At 42.3% G+C, this 24,326-nt stretch overlaps 2 protein-coding genes across 3 annotated transcripts in view; one reads left to right on the forward strand and one right to left on the reverse strand.

Moving 5' to 3' along the window:
* DIS3L2 (DIS3 like 3'-5' exoribonuclease 2) overlaps positions 1–24,326 on the forward strand; it is a 325,776-nt gene that overhangs the window by 37,032 nt on the left and 264,418 nt on the right. For both annotated transcript variants that reach the window (XM_081096258.1, XM_081096259.1), the window contains exons 3-4: positions 20,204–20,344; positions 20,956–21,113. In XM_081096258.1, the coding sequence (XP_080952384.1) occupies positions 20,302–20,344; positions 20,956–21,113 (201 nt within the window). In that variant the 5' untranslated portion in view covers positions 20,204–20,301. The remainder of the gene's footprint in view (positions 1–20,203; positions 20,345–20,955; positions 21,114–24,326) is intronic.
* LOC308522088 (large ribosomal subunit protein eL31-like) lies at positions 21,415–21,789 on the reverse strand (the record flags this gene model as incomplete). Its single annotated transcript, XM_081095281.1, has 1 exon — positions 21,415–21,789. One exon carries the CDS (start codon positions 21,787–21,789, stop codon positions 21,415–21,417), a length of 375 nt encoding a protein of 124 aa, XP_080951407.1.

The following is a 24,326-nucleotide window of genomic DNA, read 5'->3' on the forward strand; positions in this document are numbered from 1 at the left end:
AATCAAATCAAGAATTTGGAATATAAGGAAGGAAAAAAACCCCACCCAATCAGAATAGTAAAAAGAAAAATGTGAAGATAGTGTAAGGAACCTCTGGGACAACTTCAGGCATACCGACATTCGCATCATGGGGTTACCAGAAGCAGAAGAGAGGGAGCAAGAAATTGAAAACCTGGTGAAAGAAATAGACATACAAGTTCAGGAAGTACAGAGAGTCCCAAACAAGATGAATCCAAAGAGGCCCACCAAGACACATCATAATTAAAATGCTAAAGGTTAAAGACAAAGATAGAATCTTAAAAGCAGCAAGTTACCTACAAGGAAGTACCTATATGACTGTCAGCTGATTGCTCAACAGAAATTTTGCAGGCCAGAAGGGGGTGGCAAGAAATATTTAAAGTGATGAAAAGCAAGGACCTACAACCAAGATTACCCAGAAAAGCTATCATTTAGAATTGAAGATCAGATAAAGAGCTTTCCACACAACGACAAGCTAAAGGAGTTCATCACCACCAAACCAGTATTACATGAAATGTTAAAGGGTCTTCTTTAAGAAGAAATAAAAGTTATAAAATATGAACAGTAAAATGGCAATAAATGCAAATCTATTAACAATTGTATCTAAAAATCAAAATAAATGAACAAGGAATCTAATGAAATAAACTTATGAATAAAATAGAGCCAGAGGCATGGAAACATAGAACAGATTGACAAATCTCAGAGGGAAGGGGGAGAGGGTGGGAAGAGATGAAAGAAATTATATGTATGTATGTATTACCTATGTACACAGACAATAGGGTGGTGAAGGCCTGGGACATGGTGGGAACCTGGTAGAAGGAAGCAATGGGTGAATAAAAAGGGGTACATCTGTAATATTCTCAACAATATAGGTTTTTAAAGAATGTTTTTATTGATTTTTAGAGAGAGAGGAAAGGAGAGGAATGAGAGAGAGAAACATCAATGAGAGAGAAATATCAATTGGCTGCTTCCTGCATGCTCCTTATTGGGGATTGAGGCCACAACCCAGGGATGTGCCCTAACCAGGAATTGGAACTGGTGACTTCTTGGTTCATGGGTCTCTGGTCAACCACTGAGCCACACTGCCGGGCTGTGTTGACTTTTTAAAAAAAATATATTTTTATTGATTTCAGAGAGGAAGGGAGAGGAACAGAGAGATAGAAACATCAATGAGAAAAGAGAGTCCTTGATTGGCTGCCTCTTGCAATTTCCACACGGGTTCAAACCCGCAACCCAGGCATATGCCCTGACCTTGAATTGAATGGTGACCTCCTGGTTCATAGGTCGATGCTCAGCCACTGAGCCACGCAGCCAGGCTGTGTTGACTTCTTGATGTCCACCTGCCAGGGCCTTCAAGAACTCTAAGCTGTCGAGAGAAACCAAGATGGCGGCATAGGTTAACGCCAGAGATTGCTGCCTCGAACAACCAATTCAAATTACACCTAAAAGACAGAACGGACATCATCCAGAACCACAGGAAGGCTGGCTGAGTGGAAATTCTACAACTAGGAGGAAAGAGAATATCATACCCAGACTCAGAGGAGGCGCAGTGCTGAAGTGAAATACTCGGGTGCGGAGAGCGGGCTGGCGGCGGAGGGTGCGGTTGTTGTTTTCAATCCGGAGGGAGCTTCAGACTCTGAGCTCCAGATCTGGTCGAGTCTCTGGGGACCCAGACTCAAACGGGAGAAGCGGGACTGTCTGGCTTCGGTCGGAACTCGAAGGCAGCTTTCTCTCCAAGGTTTGCAGCAGTTGCTGGGACTCTGTGAGGCAGAGCCCCTAGGGACGGAACTGAGAGCAGCCATAACTGCTCGCTCTGGCCCACCCTGTAGATCCCCAGGGACCCGCCCCACCCAAGCCCTGCACTGAGGCATTTGCTGGATAGCTTCAGGCAAAGGCTAGATTAGCACCGCCCTAGAGATCCAGCACAGAAGTTCTCCCACTGCAGACACAGCTGATTCTCATAGCCAGTTGGCCTGGAGGTCAAATCCCCGCCAATATTACCTACAACAACCAAGGCCTAACTACAACAAGACTGCGCACAAAGACCACAAGGGGGTGCACCAAGAAAGCATAAAAAATGCGGAGACAAAGAAACATGACAGAAATGGAGGATGCAGAGCTCAAAACCACACTTTTAAGGTCTTTCAATAAGTTTCTAGAAACTGCCGATAAACTTAATATCTACAAGAAATCTAATGAGACCCTTGATGTTGTGATAAAGAACCAACTAGAAATTAAGCATACACTGACTGAAATAAAGAATATTATACAGACACCCAACAGCAGACCAGAGGAGCGCAAGAATCAAGTCGAAGATTCGAAAAGCGAAGAAGCAAAAAACACCCAACTGGAAAAAGCAAAATGAAAAAAGAATCCGAAAATATGAAGATAGTGTAAGGAGCCTCTGGGACAGCTTCAAGCGTACCAACATCAGAATTATAGGGGTGCCAGAAGATGAGAGAGAGCAAGATATTGAAAACCTATTTGAAGAAATAATGACAGAAAACTTCCCCCACCTGGTGAAAGAAATAGACTTACAGGTCCAGGAAGCGCAGAGAACCCCAAACAAAAGGAATCCAAAGAGGACCACACCAAGACACATTATAATTAAAATGCCAAGAGCAAAAGATAAAGAGAGAATCTTAAGAGCAGCAAGAGAAAGAAACTCAGTTACCTACAAGGGAATACCCATACGACTGTCAGCTGATTTCTCAACAGAAACTTTGCAGGCCAGAAGGGAATGGGAAGAAATATTCAAAGTAATGAATGCCAAGAACCTACAACCAAGATTACTTTATCCAGCAAAGCTATCATTCAGAATTGAAGGTCAGATAAAGAGCTTCACAGATAAGGAAAAGCTAAAGGAGTTCATCACCACCAAACCAGTATTATATGAAATGCTGAAAGGTATTCTTTAAGAAGAGGAAGAAGAAGAAAAAAATAAAGATAAAAGTTATGAACAACAAATACATATCTATCAACAAGTGAATCTAAGAATCAAGTGAATAAATAATCTGGTGATCATAATAGAATGAGGGACATAGAAAGGGAATGGACTGACTATTCTTGGGGGGGAAAGGGGTGTGGGAAATGCGGGAAGAGACTGGACAAAAATTGTGCACCTATGGATGAGGACAGTGGGTGGGGAGTGAGGGCGGAGGGTGGGACGGGAACTGGGAGGAGGGGAGTTATGGGGGGGGGGGGGAAAGAGGAACAAATGTAATAATCTGAACAATAAAGATTTAATTAAAAAAAAAAAGAACTCTAAGCTGTCATCTGACATCTAGTCAGTCTTGTGACAACCCCAAGGCAGCCTGGCCTCTTTCCTTTGTCTTGGTTGTTCCTTCAAGGGCTTATTCCCGAGCCTTCCAACATCTTCCCCTCCATATCAATTATCACACAGGTGGATGCACCAGGGAGGGTGCCCAGAGGAGGCGTGGGGGTGATGCAGGGCAGCCAGAACTACATGTCAAAGGGATCTGGGTGAGGAACAGGTAGGGCCGCACCATCCATTCCTTCTAACCCAGAGGGATGGAGTGGGCACCAAGGTGAGGGGGACTGTGTGAGAGGGAATAAGCATTGCTGAGCTTTCTGTCCACTTGACATGTGTTCAGAGAAAGGAGGAATGGATGGGACTGGGCTGGTTGTCTTCATGAAGTTGGAGATTTAATTAGGTGGGAACAGAGGAATTAGGGGCAATTAAGGATTTTTAAAAATATATTTTTATTGATATCAGAGAGGACGGGAGAGGGAGAGAGAGAAAAAATCAGTGATGGGAAAGAATCATTGATTGGCTGCCTCTTGCATGCCCCCATTGGGATTGAGCCCGCCATCCAGGCATGTGTCCTGACCGGGAATTGAACCGTGATCTCCTGGTTCACAAGTTGATGCTCAACCATTGAGCCATGCCAGTCAGGCAAAGAAGGTTTTTTGTTTGTTTTAAATAAAATAAAATTATAGGTTGTAGGTAAATGGTGTTAAGCCAATGTCATTAAAGTGAAGTAATTATACATAAGTCCTTACTACTTAAGGATAAAACAGAGAACTTAAATTCTAACTACTCTTTTTGGTCTTATGGAAGAGATCTAATGTTGAATAGTTGAATAAGAATTTCTTAAATTTTTATTCATCTATGTCAATGACCAGGTCCTAGAAATATAAAGAAAAATAATTTACCCAATTTTTTTTCTTTATGAATGGTGCTTTTGGTGTCATGACAAGAACTATTTTTACCTAATCCTAGGTCATAAACTTTTTCTCTTATGTTTTCTTCTAAAAGTTTTTTGTGTGTTTGGCCTAGTTTTCATTTTGAATTAATTTTGGTCTAAGATAAGAGTTTTAGGTCAAGGTTTATTTTTTGGTCGTTTGATATCCAATTGTTCCAGCGCCATTTGTTCAAAGGCTATTTTCCCTCCTTTTGCACCTCTGTCAAAAATCAGTTGAGCATGTTTGTATGGATCTATTTCTAGGTTCTCTATGTTGTTCCATTCATTGGTCTAGTGTCTATCCTACTGAAAGTACCACATTATCTTGATTTCTATTGATACGTAGCTTAAAATCAGGTACTACGTTTCCTCCTTAATTTTTTTTCATTATTTTAGTTATTCTAGTTCCTTTACATTTCCATATAAATTTTAAGATAAGCTTGTCTATAACTATAAGAAATCTGGGAATTCTTTTTAAAAATATTTTTTATTAATTTCAGAAGGGAAGGGAGAGGGAGAGAAAGATAGAAACATCAATGATGAGAGGGAATTATTGATTGGCTGCCTCCTGTACGTCCTCCACTGGGGGTCGAGCCCACAACCCAGGCACGTGCCCTTGACCGGAATCGTACCCGGGACCCTTCAGTCCACAGGCCGATGCTCTATCCACTGAGCCAAACCAGCTAGGGCTATCTGGGGATTCTGATAGGAATTGTATTAAATTTAAAGATCTGTTTGGGGTGAATTGACATTTTTCCTATGTCATAGTCTACCAGTATCAACATCTTACCACTTTAGGTGAAATGTAGGAACCTTACCACCATTTAGGCCCCTGTATCCTCCTTACTTTATAATTAGTTGTCTTAAATATCTCCTTTATGTAAATTGAGAACAATATCAGACAATATAGTACTTTTCCTTTTAGCCATGTAACATAATTTTAAAAACTTCAGGAGAAAGTTAGTCCAGTACACTTACCTGTAAAGTTACCAACATTAGTTACTTTTTACTTCTAGCAGTTCTGTTTAATGCTTTAAATTTTGTCTTTTAGGAAGCTTTTTCACTTGCTTTTTTTCTTTATACACATTATGGTTTTAAAATAGTTTATTTATTGTTTTATGACCTGAAGCTATTTCGTACCACATTTTGCTGGGTTTTTTTTTCTGACTCTCAATCATGATGTCTCTTCCTCATGTGTTTTGTAAATATTTATCAGACATTTGACTATAGGAATATTCTGAATTGGATAGTTCTGAGAGGATTTTTTAAGTTCAGCCAGCGCCCTGGGGCATGACCAACCTAGGATCATTTGAAGTTAGTGTATGTATTTGGGGTTGCATGACTGTGCTGCCCCCAAGAGCAGCCTGGATCAAAACAAACACATTTCTTGATTGTTTTCTTCACCAGTCAGTGCATTTTTTCCCATCCCACTGTTTCACCGAGTTGGTTGCCCTTTATGGGTCTTGTTTTTTTGCAGGGGGATCATGTCTCATGTAGTCAGAGCCTTATTTTCTGTCCCCCTCATAGCTTTAGACTATAAGCCTGTTGGCAATGACACCAAGATGTGCACCAGTCTCTGTAGCCTCAGCTTCTACATATTCTGGGTTCTAGCTCATGATATTGGGGATTTTATTTTCTCTTTTGAGCTCTCCACTGTGCTGTCAAGAAGTTGGTAATATTTTGTTCAATGGTTGTAGTAATTTGATATCAGTAAGTTTTTCAGAATATTGACTCCACTAAATGATCAGAAACAGAATTTTCTTCCACACCATGCTTTAGATCACAGATTGTTGGGTTAGGGACCTGCTCCTGGTTACTTCAGAATCTTTCAGAACTGATCACCTGGGACAAAAGTTGCTTGCTGTCTCTCAGAAGAGGCTGTAGATGTGACATTTGTCCTTAAAAGAAAGGAGTATGGTCATATTTTGCTCCGCTATCAGATTTGCCAAGCAAGTAGAGAGGCTCCAGGAGAGGGGAAATGTTCAGCTGTGTCAAGGGCTACAGTAAGGTCAAATAAGACCAAGACTGAAAATTGATAGTGGGATTTCACAATCAGAAGATCTTTACCAAAAGAGTCTCTATGGAACGGAGTGGGAAGAAGCGTATTGGGTTTTTTAATCTCTGGGAAGGTAGTTCTTACCCAGGCGATTCCCATTTTGTCAGAAAGCATGACTTTTTATAAATAGGTGGCTATTTATTTTATAATCTCTTATTTTAATTCTCTCTGGGTTCCAACCCTACCTTTGGCAGATTAGCTCTGTCTGTCATAGAAACTGGATTCAGTCATAGAGTGTAGGACCTATCCAGTGTGTACCTATTCTTTTTTTTTGTTTGTTTTTTTGTTAGTCCTCTCTCGAGGATATTTTTTCCCATTGATTTTTAGAGAGAGTGAAAGGGAGAGGGAGAGAGAGAAACATCGATGTGAGAGAGACACATTGATTGGTTGACTCCCACATCCATCCTGACCAGGGCCAGGGATCAAACCTGCAACAAAAGTATGTGCCCTTGACCTGGACTCGAACTTGTGACCCTTTGGTCCTTTGGTCGATGCTCTAACCATAGGCCAGGACCAATGTGTACCTATCCTTAAAGCTTTCATTTTATCTCCTCAAATGAGATAATCAGAAGACTGGTATAGTAAGAGTTGAGCTGGGGTGTGAAAGTAAGAGAAAGAAGTTATGAGATATTGCCAGTTTTAACATGAAGTTTTTGTTCTGTGGAGTTTTTAAAAATTATTATGAAAGTTTCAAATATACAAAAATTAGAGGGAGTAGTTCATCACCCTCCATTGACCTATTTCCCAAATTCAAGAATTTTTCCATATTTGCCTTTTTATTTCTCTTTCCTTTGCTGAAATATTTTAAAGAAATCCCTGACATCATTTATTGGAATTTCACATACACATATACATGCTTTACAATTTGAAAATTGTTATCTACAGTCATAATGTCATTACCATACCTGATACAAAGTTGACAGTTCTTTGGTATAACCTACTATACTGAGAGTATTACTGAGGCCTCTTTTATTTATTTATTTTATTTTTTAAAAAATATATTTTTATTTATTTCAGAGAGGAAGGGAGAGGGAGAGAGAGATATAGAAACATCAATGATGAGAGAGAATCATTGATCGGCTGCCTCTTGCATGCCCCCCACTGGGAATTGAGCCTGCAACCTGGGCATATGCCCCTGACCAGAATCGAACCCGTGACCCTTCAGTCCACATGCCGACACTCCATCCACTGAGCCAAACCGGCCAGGGCTTGCTTGTTTGTTTGTTTATTTATTTAAACTTTGAACATGCTGAGGTTGTTTCTCCTTTGTTGTTTTTTGTGCTTGTCATGCCCTCTCCTAAGAAGGCTCTACCCGGAGACCTTCACGTGGTGGACTTCTCATCATTTGGATCTTGGCTACAGTATTTTTTCCTCAATAGAGGCTTTTTCTAATCACCAAAGCTAAAGCATTGCTCTCTTTCTCCATTCCATTTGTCACTATCTCTTCAGTCTGTTTTATTGCCGTAGTGGTTGCTTGTCTTCTCCACCCCCTAGATGGTCAATACCATGGGAGTAGGGACTTTGTAAGGTCATGTTGTGTTCATTGCTCTTTGCCGAGAGCCTGAAGAGGTCCTAGAATGTAGCAATGAAGCACATGTTTAGAAACAAGTCAGCTATTAGATTAATAAGAAAAGATTCCAAAATTTTCTTAATATTTTATAATCATTATCTCTCCCTACAACTGAATCCCAAGAGCTTTAACCAACAGCTGTGTTTGCAAAAAGTGCTGGATTGTTGTCCCTTTCAGGACATTTAATCTTTTAAATCCTCAAAATATTTTATAAAATGTGAATAAAGTCACTTCTGACCTGTTGAGAGGCAGTATTTTTACTGACATAACTCTCATTTGAGATCACTTTATTTGAGCTTGCAGCTAATAAATCTGTTTTGGCCCATATGAAACAGGATGAAGTGATTTTGTAGCCCACATATCGTTTAACTGGTTATTTGAACTTTTATTTAGTACATCATTTGTATTCGCTGTTAAGGGGGTGTTTTTCATTGTTATATTGTCAATTGTTGGGAATGTTCTTTAGCATGAGAAAAAATGTAACTCAATAAACAGATATGATTTTATAATTAAAGATTTGGATTCTTGTTGGAAACATAATTTCAAACCTAAAGAAATGATTGAAATCAGCAAATTAACACTGATGTAATGGCATTGATGTAATCTATATATTCTATTTAAATGTCTTCAAGTTCCTCAGTCATGCTCTTTATATCCAAAGAAAATCCTGGCGAAGTTGGTTGAACCTCGTTCCATGCACCAAAAGGTTGCTGGTTTGATTCCCGGTCAGGGCACATGCCCAAGTTGTGGGTTTAGTTCCTGGGTACGTTTGGGGAGGTAACCAATTGATGTTTCTCTCTCACATTGATGTTTATTTCTCTCTCCCTATTCCTTCCTCTCTCTCTAAAAAAAATCCTGCATCACAAGTAGCACAGAGTTGTCATGTGTCTTTAGTCTCCTTTAATCTGGAACAGTTTTAACATTTTTGAAGATTATAGGCCAGTTTGTAAATATGTTTTTTTTTTTTAAATATTGATTTCAGAGATAGAATGGGAGAGGGAAAGAGAGCTAGAAACATCAGTAATGAGAGAGAAACATCTACTGGCTGCCTCCTGCACTTCCCCTACTGGGGATCTATCCCTCAACCCAGGCATGTGCCCTGACGTCCTGGTTCATGGGTCGACACTCAGCCACTGAGCCATACCGGCTGAGCTATGCAGTTATTTTGTAGCAGGTTTAATTCATGTTTCACAAATGACGTGTTTTTCATTATGTATCAGGAGGCATGTGATGTTGACTTGTCCCATTACAGGTGTCTACTTTAATCACTTGGTTATGGTAGTCTGCCAGATTGCTCTACCGTCAAGATATGCTTTTCCTCTTTGTATTTAATAAGTATCTTAGAGACTATTTTGAGACTATTTAATATTCTGTTACTCCTCAAAACTTTTACCCATTAGTTTTAATCATCCACTGATGAATCTGAATTAATTATGATGATGATTGTCAATGGTAATATTCTAATTCCATAATTTTTTTCTACAATTATTAGTTGTGATTCTGATGTAAGGAAGAACTTCCCCCTTCCATTTACTTATTTGTTTTTTTCAGTATGAACTCATGGGTTCTTATTTAATGGTTTACATATAAGATGTCATCATTAAAAATATTTAATCCTTAAATGATTATATATTTGGCTAGTGGGAATCTTTTCAACTGGCTCCTGTGAACTTGTGTCACGTCTCCATCACTTTTTGAGTGTTTCCTTACTTTTTGGAATAACAAGATACTTTAGGCCAGGGCTTGGAAAACTTTTTTTCTGTAAGTGGCCAGATAGTAAATATTGTTGGCTTTGTGGGCCATATAGTCTCTGTGGCAACTACTTAACTCCACCCTCACAGCAGGAACGCAGCCATAGACAATTTGTAAATGAATGACTGTGACTGTGTTCCAATAAAACTTTATTTATAAAGAAAGGTGAATGTCTGGATTTGTTTGGCCTGTGTGCTATAGTTTTCCAACCCCCCTCTAGGCTCATATTGTACTTTCCTCAAGCCAGTCTCAGAATTGGCCATATTTCTAAGGAGCCCTGGATCCTTTTTGCAGTGAATGGTATTTAGAAAGTGAGAACAAGCCTGGCTGGTGTGGCTTAGTGGATTAAGTATCGTCCCATGAACCAAAAGGTTGCTGGTTCGATTCCTGGTCAGGGCATATGCCTAGGTTGTGGGCTTGATCCTGGTGGGGGGAAGGGGGGAAGGAGAGGGGTTGTGGGAGGCAGCCTGACGATTTTCTATCTCTTACTCCTTCCTCTTTAAAATCAATAAAAACATATTAAAAATATTTTTAAAAAGTGAGATCTGGGTAGGCTGGCTGGTGTGGCTTAGTGGTTGAGCGTTGACCTATGGATCAAGAGTTCATGGTTCACTACCGGGTCAAGACATATGCCTGGGTTGTGGGCTCGATCCCCAGTGTGGGGCATGTAGGAGGCAGCCAATCAATGGTTCTCTCTCATCATTGATTTTCTATCTCTCTCTCCCTCTGCCTTCCTCTCTGAAATCAATAAAAATATTTTTTAAAAAAGTGATACTGGGTACTAGATATGTTCATTGCTACTGGGATATTGTTTATTCTAGACCATCTTAGAGCTAGATAATATAAGAATATATACATACATACTTGTATACATTTGTGTGTATGTGTGTGTGGATGTGTATATTTCTGTGGATGGACCATCTATTTCTCTCCCTTTTTGCACTTTTTGACATTTCCTCTGTATCTCTTTAATTAATTACTAGCGGCCTGGTGCACAAAATTCGTGCACGGTTAGGGTCCCTAGGCCTGGCCTGCGATCAGGGTCTATCTTCTCTGGCTGCCAGCAGCTGGCCCTGTCCCCTGCCACCGCAGCCGCAGTCGCCCTCTGTGTGTGGGGCAACTGGCAGGATGATCGGGGCTGGTGGACATGCCAATACCCACCCCTGGTTCCCTGTTCTCCATTGGGTGATCAGAGCCTGCTGGCCATGGGGAGGGACCTAGAGGTTGGCAGGCAGGCCCCAATCCAGCGATCAGGGCCTGCGGGTTGGAGGCAGCTCCTGCATTGAGTGTCTGCCCCCTGGTGGTAAGTGTGCATCATAGCCGACAAGTTGTACCGCTGTCTGGCCGATTTACATATTACACTTTTATATATATAGACTAGAGGCCCGGTGCACAAAAATTGGTGCACTCGGTGGGGAGGGGGATCCCTCAGCACGGCCTGTGCCCTCTCGCAGTCTGGGACCTCTCGGGAGATAACGACCTGCTGGCTTAGGCCTGCTCCCGGGTGGCAGAGGGCAGGCCCAATCCCTAGGTGCAGCCCCTGGTCGGGCTCAGAGCAGGGCCGATTGGGGAGTTGGGGCGCCGCCCCCTGTCACGCACAGAGCAGGGCGGATTGGGAGGTTGCAATGCCACCCTCAGTCATGCTCAGGGTAGGGCTGATTGGGGGGTTGGGGCACCGCCCCCTGTCACACTCAAGGCAGGGTCGATGGGGAGGTTGTGGTGCCACCCCCTGTCACGCACAGAGCAGGGCCAATCAGGGGGTTGGGGCGCTGCCCCCTGTCACGCACAGAGCAGGGCCGATCAGGGGGTTGGGGAGCTCCCCCCTGTCATGCACAGAGCAGGGTCGATCAGGGGGTTGAGGAACTCCCCCGTCACTCACAGAGTAGGGCCGTTAGGGGAGTTGGGGCACCGCCCCCTGTCACACACAGAGCAGGGCAGATCAGGGGGTTGGGGTGCCACCCTCTATCACCCATAGAGCAGGGCCGATCAGGGGGTTGGGGCGCTGCCACTGTCACACTCAGGGCAGGGACGATGGGGAGGTTATGGCTCTACCCCATCACACACAGAGCAGGGCCCGTGGCGGGGCGGGGGGGTTGGGGCGCCACCCTCTATCACCCACAGAGCAGGGCTGATCAGGGGGTTGGGGTGCCACCACTCACACTCAGGGCAGGGCTGATGGGGAGGTTATGGCTCTACCCTGTCACACACAGAGCAGGGCCCGTGGGGTGGGGGGGTTGGGGCGCCGCACCCTGTCACACACAGAGCCGCAGGGCGATCAGGGACTTGGGGAGCTCCCCCCATCAGGCACAGAGCAGGGCCGATCAGGGGGTTGGGGCGCCTTCCCCTGTCAGGAACAGAGCAGGGCAGATAGGGAGGTTGTGGCCCCTCCCCCTGTCACACACAGAGCTGCAAGGCAATCAGGGGGTTTGGGCGCTGCCCCCTGTCACGCTGATCCTGGTGCCGGGAGGCCTCGCGGCTCCGCTGATCCTGGTGCTGGGAGGCATATTACCCTTTTACTATATAGAATAGAAGGCTGGTGCATGGGTGGGGGCTGGCTGGTTTGCCCTGAAGGGTGTCCTGGATCAGGGTGGGGGTCCCACTGGGGTGCCTGGCCAGCCTGGATGAGGGGATTGATGGCTGTTTGCAGCTGGTCACACACCCTTCAGGGTGGGGGTCCCCACTGGGGTGCCTGGCCAGTCTGGGTGAGGGGCTGAGGGCTGTTTTCAGGCTGGGACTGAAGCTCCCAACTGCTCCTTTCTTTCTTTTTTTTTCTTTTTATTCTGGGCCAGCTTTAGCTCTGAGGCTCCAGCTCTTAGGCCTCTGCTCCTGAAAGCAGGTATCTGGTTTGTTTCAGTTCTGTAATCGAAACTCTGTATCAACTCCAGCTCTGAGATCCCAGCCGGCTGAAAGCAGGTTTCTGGGGTTCTGTTTAGCTTCTCTATGTTACAGTGTTTCTTAAACTGCAAGCTCAGAGGCCGGCAAGGCAGGCGGGGAACGTTGCAGTCCTCCGTCACTGAAGCAAGCAAGCCTCATGTTCAGTTTAAGCTGCCTGGCTGCCGGCCGCCATCTTGGCTGGCAGTTAATTTGCATATCACCCTGATTAGCCAATGGGAAGGGTAGCGGTTGTACGCCAATTACCATGTTTCTCTTTAATTAGATAGGATAAACTATTGAGTTATAATGATATGTTGGGGAGCACAAGAGTCTTGGTTGGAAAGTTGTAAGGAGGACATTCTGATAAAAGGGAAGTGTGTGGAAGGCTACCTGCCCTTTTTTATTAAATTAATAAATCTTTATAGTTCAGATTATTACAGATGTTCTTCTTTTTCCCCCCCATAGCTCCCCTCCACCTGGTTCCCACCCCACCCCATGCCCTTACCCCCTGCCACTGTACTCATCCATAGGTGTAAGATTTTTGTCCAGTCTCTTCCTGCACCCCCCACACCTCCTTCCCTCCAAGAATTGTCAGTCCACTCCCTTTCTATGTATGCCCCTGCTTCTATTATATTCACCAGTTTATTCTGACTTAATTTTTAGTTCACTTGTTGATAGATATTTATTTGTTGTCACTTTGTTGTTCATAATTTTTATCTTTACCTTTTTCTTCTTCTTCCTCTTCTTAAAGAATATCCTTCAGCATTTCATATAATCCTGGTTTGGTGGTGATGAACTCCTTTAGCTTTTTCTTGTCTGTGAAGCTCTTTATCTGACCTTCAATTCTACATGATAGCTTTGCTGGGTAGAGTAATCTTGGTTGTAGGTTCTTGCTATTCATCACTTTGAATATTTCTTGCCACTCCCTTCTGGCCTGCAAAGTTTCTGTTGAGAAGTCAGCTGACAGTCGTGTGGGTACTCCCTTGTAGGTAACTAACTGTTTTTCTCTTGCTGCTTTTAAGATTCTCTCTTTGTCTTTAACCCTTGGCATTTTAATTATGATGTGTCTTTGTGTGGTCCTCTTTGGATTCCTCTTATTTGGGGTTCTCTTCGCTTCCTGGACTTGTAAGTCTATTTCTTTCATCAGGTAGGGGAAGTTTTCTGTCATGATTTCTTCTAATAGGCTTTCATTATCTTGCTCTTTCTCTTCTTCTGGCACCCCGATAATTTGGATGTTGGTACGTTTGAAGTTGTCCCAGAGGCTCCTTACACTATCTTGATATTTTTGGATTCTTTTTTCGTTTTGCTTTACTGGATGGGTGTTTTTTGCTTCTTCGTATTTCAAATCTTTGACTTGATTCTTGGGATCCTCTAGTCTGCTGTTGGATCTCTGTATATTATTTTTAATTTCAGCCAGTGTATGTTTAATTTCTGACTGGTCCTTTTCCATTTTTTGGCATTCGCATTAAGATCCTCGAAGGTCTCACTAAGTTCCTCGGAGGTTTGTAGAAGTTTCTTGAGTAACCTTATAACTGTGGTTTTGAACTCTATGTCCTCCATTAGTTTGCTTTCCTCCATTTCTTTCATTTGTGACATGTTTCTTTGTCTCCGCATTTTTGGCTGACTGTGAGGACCCACTGTGTCTACAGTGGAAGAACTGCTGTGCTGGAGACACCCTTCTGGGGTAGAACTTGCTCTAGTGGGGCTTTTGTGTTCACTGAGTCTGCTTCTCGAGTGTGTCCCTTATGGATGTGAGGAGTTGAAATCTGGTATCTGACCACGGGTACCCTGGCTCCTGGATCTCTTAAGTCAACCACTGTGTGAGTCCACCCAGCAGGAGCTACAGCGATATCAGCAGATTTCTCCTCTTTGTTTGGGGTTTGGAAGTTTTGGAGCTCTGTGACCCAGCTGCAGTTTGTTAGGTTAGGCTGCAGAAGCGCAGGTGATTCCTTTGCTCCGCTGAGCACAGCTTGGGTGGGGATGTAAGGTGAGTGGGGCGGGGTCCCAGAGAATCACCAGGGCAGAGCAAACAGCAATGGCTGTCGTCAGCCATCTCCGCACCTCTGTGTCCTGAGTCCTGCGCCCCCTCAGCAACAATGATCCCTGGGAGCAGCTCTGCGAGAAAGTCACCGTCACTTTCCGACCCACTGCAAGACAGTCCAGTTTCTCCCCGTAGGAGTCTGGGACCCCAGAGTCTCACTGTAAATGAGTTCAGTGCATTTGAGAGTTTGTATCCCCTTCCGATTGAAAAAAACCGCGCACCCTGGTGCAGTCCGGTTCGCGCACCTCCGTACCTCTGTTCTTGGTGCCTCTGCACCTCCTACCCGGTCTCAATGCGCTTTTTTCTTTCCTTCTAGTTGTAGAACTTCTACTTGGCCAGCTTTCCCGTGGTTCTGGATGATAGCTGTTTTGTCTTATAGTTGTAGTTTTAATGTTGTTGTGGGGGGCAGCACATACAGGTTTATACCTTATGCCACCATCTTGGTTCTTCCCGCCTGCCCTGTTTATCAGAATTCCTACTTAGGGGAGTGCCAAAGGCAGTGCCCCTAATTATTCCTTGACCTTTCCAAATAAGTCTGTGTATGTGCAGACCCCCGAGTGTTTACTGGAATCCTTATGCTTAATCCCTGGATGCCCTTGCCTAGAGGACAATGTAAACACATGTGTCCTCCCAAGATTACTCACCCTATTGATGGTAGCTAAAGATAAAAAATTCCAATAAAGGCCTAACAAGGCAAGCACTAGAGGCTGCTCTGGCCACTAGAGCTGGGCAAGCCCCTTAGCCCTCTCTTTCACAGTCAAACTGTGTTTGAGTAATCTGTTCATCCATCATTCAGGGGCTGCTGGTCAGCCTCGGCAAGGTGGTGCCCGTGTGAGGACCAAGGAACGCAAGTAGACGTGGCGGAACCCTCGAAAACGAAGAGGAAGGAAACAAAAGTAACTGTGCAGTAAGTCATTGGAGCCTGCTTGGGATTTCCAAGTTCGAGGGAATTGTTTTTCAGCTAAGGATTCACAATAGGACAGCAACTATCCACCGAGTAACATGTCTCTGTTACTTAAAAAGTATTAAAAGCTAATGGTGCCTCAGTTATACAAGAACAATTAAGGAGCCTGTTACTTCGTTATAATTTATAATTCTTGGTTCCCTTAGGATTTCCAAGTTCGAGGGAATTGTTTTTCAGCTCAGGTTTCACAATGGGACAGAAGTTATCCGTAGAACAGCAACAATATATAATAGTGCTGTTAATGTAAAAAAACCATTGAAGCCTGTAAAGAATTTTTGTGAGTTTATTTGAGCCAGACTGTCTGTCAACATATGCCGGGAAGCAGAACCTCAACAGAGATAATGCTCCGGAGAATGGCAGATTACATCTGTATTTATACATTGCAATCAAAGGAGGGACGTAGGTGGGTTACATGAAATTCACTGTGATAGATTAAGGAGGTGGGATAAAGCAAAGCGGGGAAACCCCTGGGATTGGATAAAAAGTAAAATGATAGACACATATTTAGGTGCTAGGGTCCAGCCCCCGTGGTCCAGGGGTTCCCAAAGGTGTGGACGGAGTTGGCGAAGAATGTTTCACACGGAGACAGTGTTCAGAACTCTCTAGCTGTCTTTAGTCTCTGTGGATCTTCCTGTGCCTGGCTGAGGCCACAGAGAAAGATCCCAAGGCAAGCTGAGCCTTTATTTTGTAGTGAGAGGTAAACAAGGTAGTGGTTTCCATAGTTACACAGTTCTTGTGAGTTTCACTTGTTTTGGCCACTTCCTGCACTTCCCTCAGCCCATTAGCTCCCAGATAAGATCTAGAGAGTCTCATAAGGTCAAGCCTAATTATGCTAAGAGGACTGTGCCCTCTAAGCTGGGAATTGTTTGTGACTTTACCAACAGGTCAGTCTGAGGCTTAACCCTATATCAGCTCCCCAGGCTTAGGTGGGTGCAGGAACAATTAACATGATAGTGAAGGAGTTTGTGGTATCTGTCCTGGCGCCCAGCACATTTGGTTGTGCCCGAGGGGGTCCAGAAACCGGGAAGTTACAAGTTACCCAGACACTTCAAGGGTATGTTATCATAGATGCAAAAAGACAGATCGGCTCAGTTAAGGTAAAGGTTGACCTTGTCAGTGAAGATACCAGCCTAGGACATAACTGCCCACCATCACTGCTTTTAGTTAAAGTTTAATTTCAGACCATCCTTTGTAGTTAATTTAGGTTTCTGAGTTTGCAAGACTGCCATGCAGGCCTCCTCTGAGCTTGTCAGGTCAGCATGTGATCTCTTCTGTCCACAGTCCTTAAGCAGTTGTTAAAGGCGAATGGTGCCTCGGTTACCAAGAAACAATTAAAGGGCCTTTTGCAGACTATTATAACTTATTAGTGGCCTGGTGCACAAAATTTGTGCATGGAGGAGGGGAGGGGAGTCCCTCAGCCTGGCCTGCACCCTCTTGCAACCCAGGACCCCTTGGGGGATGTCCGACTACTAATTTAGGCCTAAACTTGCAGTCGGACATCCCTCTTGCAATCTGGGATTGCTGCCTGCCTGCCTGCCTGATTACCCCTAACTGCCTCTGCCTCAGCCCCTGCTGCTGCAGCTTCATCCGGAAGGACATCGGAAATGACGTCCAGAAGGTCGTTCAGCTGTCTGGTCTAATTAGCATATTACGCTTTTATTATTATAGATAATCCTTGGTTCCCTGATGCTGGAACATTAGACCTTGATCTCGGAACAAGTAGGCAGGAATTTAAAGAGAAATTAGGCCCAGGTGTTGTGGCAAGCCCCTTAGCCCTTCTTTCACAGTCAAATTGTGTTTGAGTAATCTGGTCATCCGTCGTCAGGGGCTGCTGGTCAGCCCTGGCAATGATATCTCCAACTTCATTTCAAAACCACAGGCCTTTATTCTAGTTTTTACACTTCCTATATTTGTAATTTCTTTCTCACATTCACAAGTCTGGCTCCTATTATCCACAGTATATTTACTTATTTGTTTACTCTTAGAATATCCAGAAAGTAGTTTTAGAATTGCTAAGCCATACCTCTTTAAAAAACGATTAATTTGAGTTTAATTTTTATTTCTTTTTTGTTTTCAACTGTTCAAAAGTTATTTGGGTTAGTTCTCTCCCCATCTCTTTAGTATGTTGTGTTTTTCATTTTAAATATATTCGGATTGTTTGTTTTTATTTGCTTGTATTTTAAGCTATTTCCTCCATTTTTATTTTATTTTATGTTGATGTTTTTGATTATGTGAAACATGAGCCTGTCTTTCTTTGGAAGTTATTTTCTTCCTTTTTTTTTTTTTTTTTTTTGGTAACATCTGATTTTGTTAGTTCTTTATTTCTTTTCAGTGTCTGCCTGTATATCTTTATTAACTTCTTTGTTATATTTTTTACTTTTTCTTCTTTCCATTTCCTAAAAGTTTCTCTAACCCAGATTTTGTCCTAGCCCCTCTTTTGTATAGTTTACCCTTTCTTAGCAATTTCATCTATTTTAGAAAACTTTGGAGTACCATCTTTATGCAAATGGCTGAGTAATTCATTTCTCTAAGCTGTGCTCTAGTTTCTAAGTATTTGGTGTAGATGTATAGGTAAAGGTATGTATTTCCATGTATAGAGTATGCATTTCCATATGGAGCTATATAATACTCCAAGTAGAATTCATCATCTTCTCTATCTTAGTGATGTTATCATTCCTGTTTCCTTGTTTGAAATTTCACATAGGTGCCACTTCCTTGCTCTCATTCAGATCTGCCTGGTTGCCAAATGATGCCACTTTGTTCTGTGTGACATCATGTTAAAAGTGTCTTCATTTCAGTGTCTGCCTGTACAACTCTAGTTCAGGCATTCGTTTTCCCCATTCTGTTCTAGTTCTTTCCTAAGGTGCAGCTGCTGCCAGTTTTTCTCAACTGCAGATGAGTCCGGCACAGGTTAATTTTTCCTGAAATACAACTCTGATCTGTCTTCTCTCCTGCTCACTCATGCTTCAGAAAGTCCCTACTACTTCTGAAAAACTGGGCTGGTTTTCTAGACCTTCCAACTTGTTTTAATTTCCTTGCCACTGCTTTCCTTCATATAGACTGGACTCTATCCAAACGGAATTAATGTTGCAAGAACCTGCCTGTATTCCTCCCTCTCTCTCTCTTTCTCTCCCCACCCCTGTTTCCTTTGCCAGCAGTATGATTTTCTCACATTCTCAGTTATTCCTTAAAAATTTTCTGAAGCTCTCTTTGATTTACTGTCCTGCAGATATCCTTTCTCTCTCATCATAAGTACATTTAGACATATTTTAAAAAAAATTAATGCTACCACTTCCCAACTTGTATTGTTAGTTCAATATGATTTTTATAAATTAATGTTTGTATCCATTATTGTTCCTAGTACAGTACCTTGCAGAAGTGTTTGTTGAATGAATGACTGGATGAATGCATTTCTGAATTAGACCGTTAGACAGTCTGGACTCCTGTATGTGCCTTTCCCACTACTTTGTTGTTTATCTAAGACAGAGATTTTCCTGTCTATTTAGTCAGGGGCACTGACTCCTTTTCCCTTAAATTGTCAAATAAAAAAATGACAACAGCCAATATAACAATAGCTGTCTGGTGTGAATGAATCAAAATTATACCTATTTTTGTCATATAGGCAAAAATGTATTTTTTGGTATGCCACAGAATTTTAATAATTAGTTTATGTGTACCATGAGATGAGATGGTTTCAGCTTGAAGATTTTTTATCTAAGATAAGCTATTTCTTTCCCTTTTTGCACTTTTTGACATTATCTCTGTATCTCTTCATGTATGACTAAATGGCCTATTACCTTTTGTCTCTGTTGCTTCTCTTCTCCTGAGTTATATTAATTTCATTTTAAAGAAAAATTCCATCGTTTTGATAAAGGATGTTAGTGGGAAATTTAGAGGAAATGGAAGCTAGTGTTTAGAATGACATCTTGATCCATTTTATGGGAAAGCATAAAGGCTGCTTACCTGGATTTTGGAAATTTGCAAGTATAGGCTTAAATCCTGGGCTGGTGGCCAGCAGAGAATAGAAAGTAGACAATTGTGATGACATGTTCAGTATCCAGGTGGAAGGTCATGGGGCCAGCTGCAGGGTCCCCTATTCCAGTGCGCTGATGCAGGCAGCTGATTTCTATTCCTTAGAAGCAGCTGCCCGAGCTTCTGGTCAGATGACTGGTTTGAAGTGATGGCAGATCAGAATAGGGAAATAGATGCTTAACTACAATATTTCTATTTTTTTGAAAGCTAGTGAACCGTCTAGGGTTCCCTGCATAGTTTTGCGGCAGTGAATTAGATTTTGTTGATGAATTCTAAGGAATTGATTACTTGGTTTCATAGAGGAACGTCATTTTGTCCAAGGTTAAACTTAGTCAATGCTACGTCTCTTGACTAAGTTTACTTTTTCAAAACTGTCTTCCCTCCTGCTCTTGTGCATTTCACAAGCTAAATAGAACTGCACAACTCCTTAACTTCTACCTCATTGTTCCATTTGTGGAAGTTCTTAGTTGAAGTGGTCCAAATAAGCAAGCTAGTGATAACTGTGGAGGTGAAGGCCTTGAAAAGAAACTCAGGACAGATGGTGTGCTTGATTAACTGCCCAGGACAAAGTGACGCCAGGACCCAGGAAGCGCACCACAGTGCCTTTGCCATCCAAGTACTAAATTTCCAAGAGCACAGAGGAGGCTACAGGTTAATTGCTCTTCAGTCACCCATTTCTCTTTGGTTTCAGCTTGTAACAGCTGAGCTGCTCAAAGCAGGAAGAACTCTGAGCCTGAGCAGTGGAGGCCCCTCTGGATCTGGAGAGAAGAGGCAACCTTGGAACCAGTAATGAGTCATCCTGACTGCAGGCTGAACCTGGGGACCCTCAGAGGTAGCAAAAGGAAAATAGAGTCTACTCTAGCAAGTAGACATCTGAAATACAAATGGAATGGAGGTGCAGGGCGGGTTTTAGGATTGAGGAGGCCTATAATTCTTTTGATGACTTGTTAAATATGCTCCTGCATTATTTGTTCTAGAATTGTGATTTCTTGTTGTCTTAAATTGTTGATATATTGAGCACAGCTATTTAATTTCCTCTTGAAAAATGGCAATCTTTTAGTAATTCCTATTTTTAAAAAGTTTGTGTCTGTAAACAGAAAGCATACTGAACCCATTATTCAGATTATATTCCATGCATATATGGTATTGTTTTAAAACTCAAGTCTCATCTGTATATATTTTATTCATGTTTTCTTACCTATTCTTACCTTCTTGTGACTATTTGAAATCTTTATCAGGGAATTACATTTTCTTTTTAAAAATTTATTTAAATATTTTTGAAAAATATATTTTTATTGATTTCAGAGAAGAAGGGAGAGGGAGAGAGAGAGAGAAACATCAATGATGAGAGATGATCATTGATCGGCTGCCTCCTGCATGCCCCACGCTGGGGATCAAGCCAGTAACACATGCCGTAATTGAACCGTGACCTCATGTTTCTAGGTGTGTCCTCCGTGGTTGGCCCACATGGTGCTGGTGCTTCGCCAAGTGACAAAAAGTCAAAGAACAAGTCCATACGAGGGAAGAAAAAGAGCATCTTTGAAAATTACATGTCTAAGGAGGATGTTTCAGAAGGCTTGAAGAGAGGAACACTTATCCAGGTGCTTAAATCATACTAGACGACTATTCCTTGAATATGTGGAATCAGTAAAGTGTTTATTTTTCTATGCTGTGTGCTTTGAAAGAAATGATGACATAACAGGCATAGGGCTTCCCACTTCTTACAACTGCAGTGCAATTAGATGTAATAGGTGCCACAAGACAGAGACAGCATAGTGCTCTGAGGTTTTAGAGACGGGAGCTGTTACTTCCAGTTAAGGTTGTCCAGGAATGTTTTATTGGAAGTGATATATATGTATATTTTTTCCAAGGTAGTTGTATAACTTTATTCAACCATTAGCATTAGTTCTCATCCATATTAATGGTCTGTAGAGTTTTGAAGGTGGTGACAAGCACATAGGTGACCAATGTATACAGCTGGTTTGATGAATCTTCATCCTCATTACATTTTCTGGACAAATGTACCCCGATACGAGATGGGACAGTCCTTATTCCTTTGGCCCAGATAGCTTTGTTGAGCCTGGTGTCCATGCGCATGTCTGGAGTTCCCATCTCCTTCATGGCAAATTTCCAGATCTCCTTGAGTGCCCGAGGGGCATGCTTCTTGAAACCCACACCATGGATGCACGTGTGGATGTTGATAGTGTACTCCCTGGTCACCACCTTGTTGAGGGCGAAGCGGCCCTTCTTCTTGCCACCCATCTTTGCAGGAGCCATCGTGCCTGACAAGTTAGAAAGAAAGAGTGCGGGGTATTGTCTGAAAGTAATATTTTTGATCCAGGCCATGGATTGGTACTATTTGAATAAGTAAAGATAAGAGAAAGAGCTTTATAAATGTAGGGACAAATGTAAGCTACTCAGACAAAAGTAGAAAATAGGTTTTGGCTGTAAGAAGCATTGATAGTTCAGTTTGCCTTGAGCACATGAAAGCTGAGTGATGGAGAGTAAGGTTGAAAGGAAACAGTAAACAGCAGCAGAACAATATTTGTTGAGTGCTTTATAGTTTACAAAGTACTTTTACAAGCTAGTATAATGATTTGGCTCAGCAAATGTTCATTGAGCATCCACTGTTAGCCAGGCACAGTTTATAATTAAGAGCATGCACATGGGTGCTCTTGAAATGAAGGTGGGTGAGACTGCCTTTGTGTACTTTGAACTGGCAGCCCAATGGGGGGCAGGCAGTCATGTGAATAGATGATTTGGGGATAGATGGTAAGTACTGAGATAAAAGTGTGACCCGGGGTATGGGAGAGTGGTTGGCGGAAATTGCGAAACGGGGCGGTGACATCTGCTGTGGATATTGAAGGATGACTAGTTTGGATCTATTTTTTATTTTTATTTTTAAAAAATATGTCTTTTGATTTTTAGAGGGAGAGGAAGGAAGAGGGAGTGATGGAAACATAGATGAGAGAGAGAAACATCGACTGGCTGCCTTCTGCATGTACCTACTGGGGATGGAGCCTGCAACCCAGGCATGTGTCCTGGCTGGGAATCAACTGGGGGCCTCTTGGTTCATGGGTCAGTGCTCAACTACTGAGCCACACCAGCCGGACTGGTTTGGATCTATTAAATGAGTGATATGTGTGTGGGAAGAGTAGTGGCACTAATAAAAACATGAACTTGTGAAACAGTATGGAGTAGGGTAGCTTAGGTCTTCTTAGCCATGAAATGGGAGCCAGGTAGTAGGTCGTGAGATGGAGAGGCAGGCAGAGCCACATATTCTTTGAATTAAGTTCATTTCATAATTCTTGGATTAGTATAGAAATATTGCCATGTGTTACCTGGCTCACTTGAAAATGTTGACTGTGTTAGATTTTTCCTCATTCTGAGAGCTCAGCTTCTATATTTGTGTTATTGGCTGAAGGTCCAACTAATTAATAAATACGATTGTCTTCTCTTCCTTTTTTGTCACCTTTTTGTGTTTTACTGTGGTTAAGTGCACATGTGATTAATATAGACTCTTGAATTGAAAACTGTAGTTAACAGATGAGTTAATATTTCTGACTTTAGAAGTCCTATTGGCTTTATTTTTAAAGCTTCCCTTGAATTTCTTTGACAGGCCTCTCTTAGGAGAGTTGGACATTTGGCCATTCATTAATCCATTCACATGCTGTTTATCATTTGGCCCACACTGAACTCCATTTTATGTACAGTTTCTTGGCCCTTTTCTTGTTCCACATACGAGGACCTGTTGTGCCTTTCCCATTCTCATCCCCTGGACTTTCCTCCAGTTGCGTTCTGCTCCATTCACCCTGATCTTCAAACTTTTCCAGTAAAGACTCTGCTCTTTGACTCCTCTGTTTCTCTGTACATGCTGTTCCTGGTGCTTGGAAACGCCTTCTCCTACTATCTTGATGTCATTTTGCGTGACCTTTAAGTCTCTATTTAAATATCACCCCCTTTGAGAGGCCTGACTTACAATCTCCACAGAATCAGCCTTTACTACTTTCCTGAAGCTGACTTCTTGGTTTACCCTTTATTTTAATCCTATTACCATTTCTTTACATTTTATGTTTCCTCATATAGATTGTTTACTTCCTTGTGTGCAGGATCATCATGTTTTATTCCCACCTAGCTGGCATTTGATTGATACTTAATAAGTTTATATTGAATAAACATTTACTTACTGGCTGAACAAAGGATCAGGTACTTATTGTCTTTGAAGAAGAGTGAGGGGAATCTTGGTTGTTATAACTTGAAAGAAAAATTGCTTATAATTTTGGTTATAGGATTTACACAGATAATGTGAGGGAAATATTCTGCAATTGTATTCATTTTTGCTCCCTCCTATTAAATTTTACTTTTGCAGTAACTCTTTGCTGATAGTAAAATAAAACACCAAAAACCTGATAAGTATAACAACTCTCATTTCCAGGCATTTTTAAGTGATTCCTCCTGGCCTGTGACATCAATAGACTCTAGCCAGAGCCTCCCCCCGACAGATGAGAACAGTTGTTCTCTGCAGATGGGGAAATGAATGGGTTCCAGATATGAGGTCACTGTGTGAAATATACAACTGTAAATAATATTTTCATAGGCAAAAAAACAGAGTCCATCTGCTTTCTGACATGAACTTCATGTGTGCAGGCCTTAATGGGTAAGGTAGAGAGCTAGACAATAAGAGATTTTTTAGTGTTGTTGGAGAAAATAAACTTTCTAGACATACTTATAAGCATGTAACTTTTGTATTCACACATAAGCATACTGTTACATCCTTTTTCTTTCCTCAACCCAGAGGAGCAACTTTTAATGAG

The sequence above is a fragment of the Myotis nattereri genome (genome assembly GCF_964212035.1).
Source record: "Myotis nattereri genome assembly, chromosome: 7".
Classification (NCBI taxonomy): domain Eukaryota; kingdom Metazoa; phylum Chordata; class Mammalia; order Chiroptera; family Vespertilionidae; genus Myotis; species Myotis nattereri.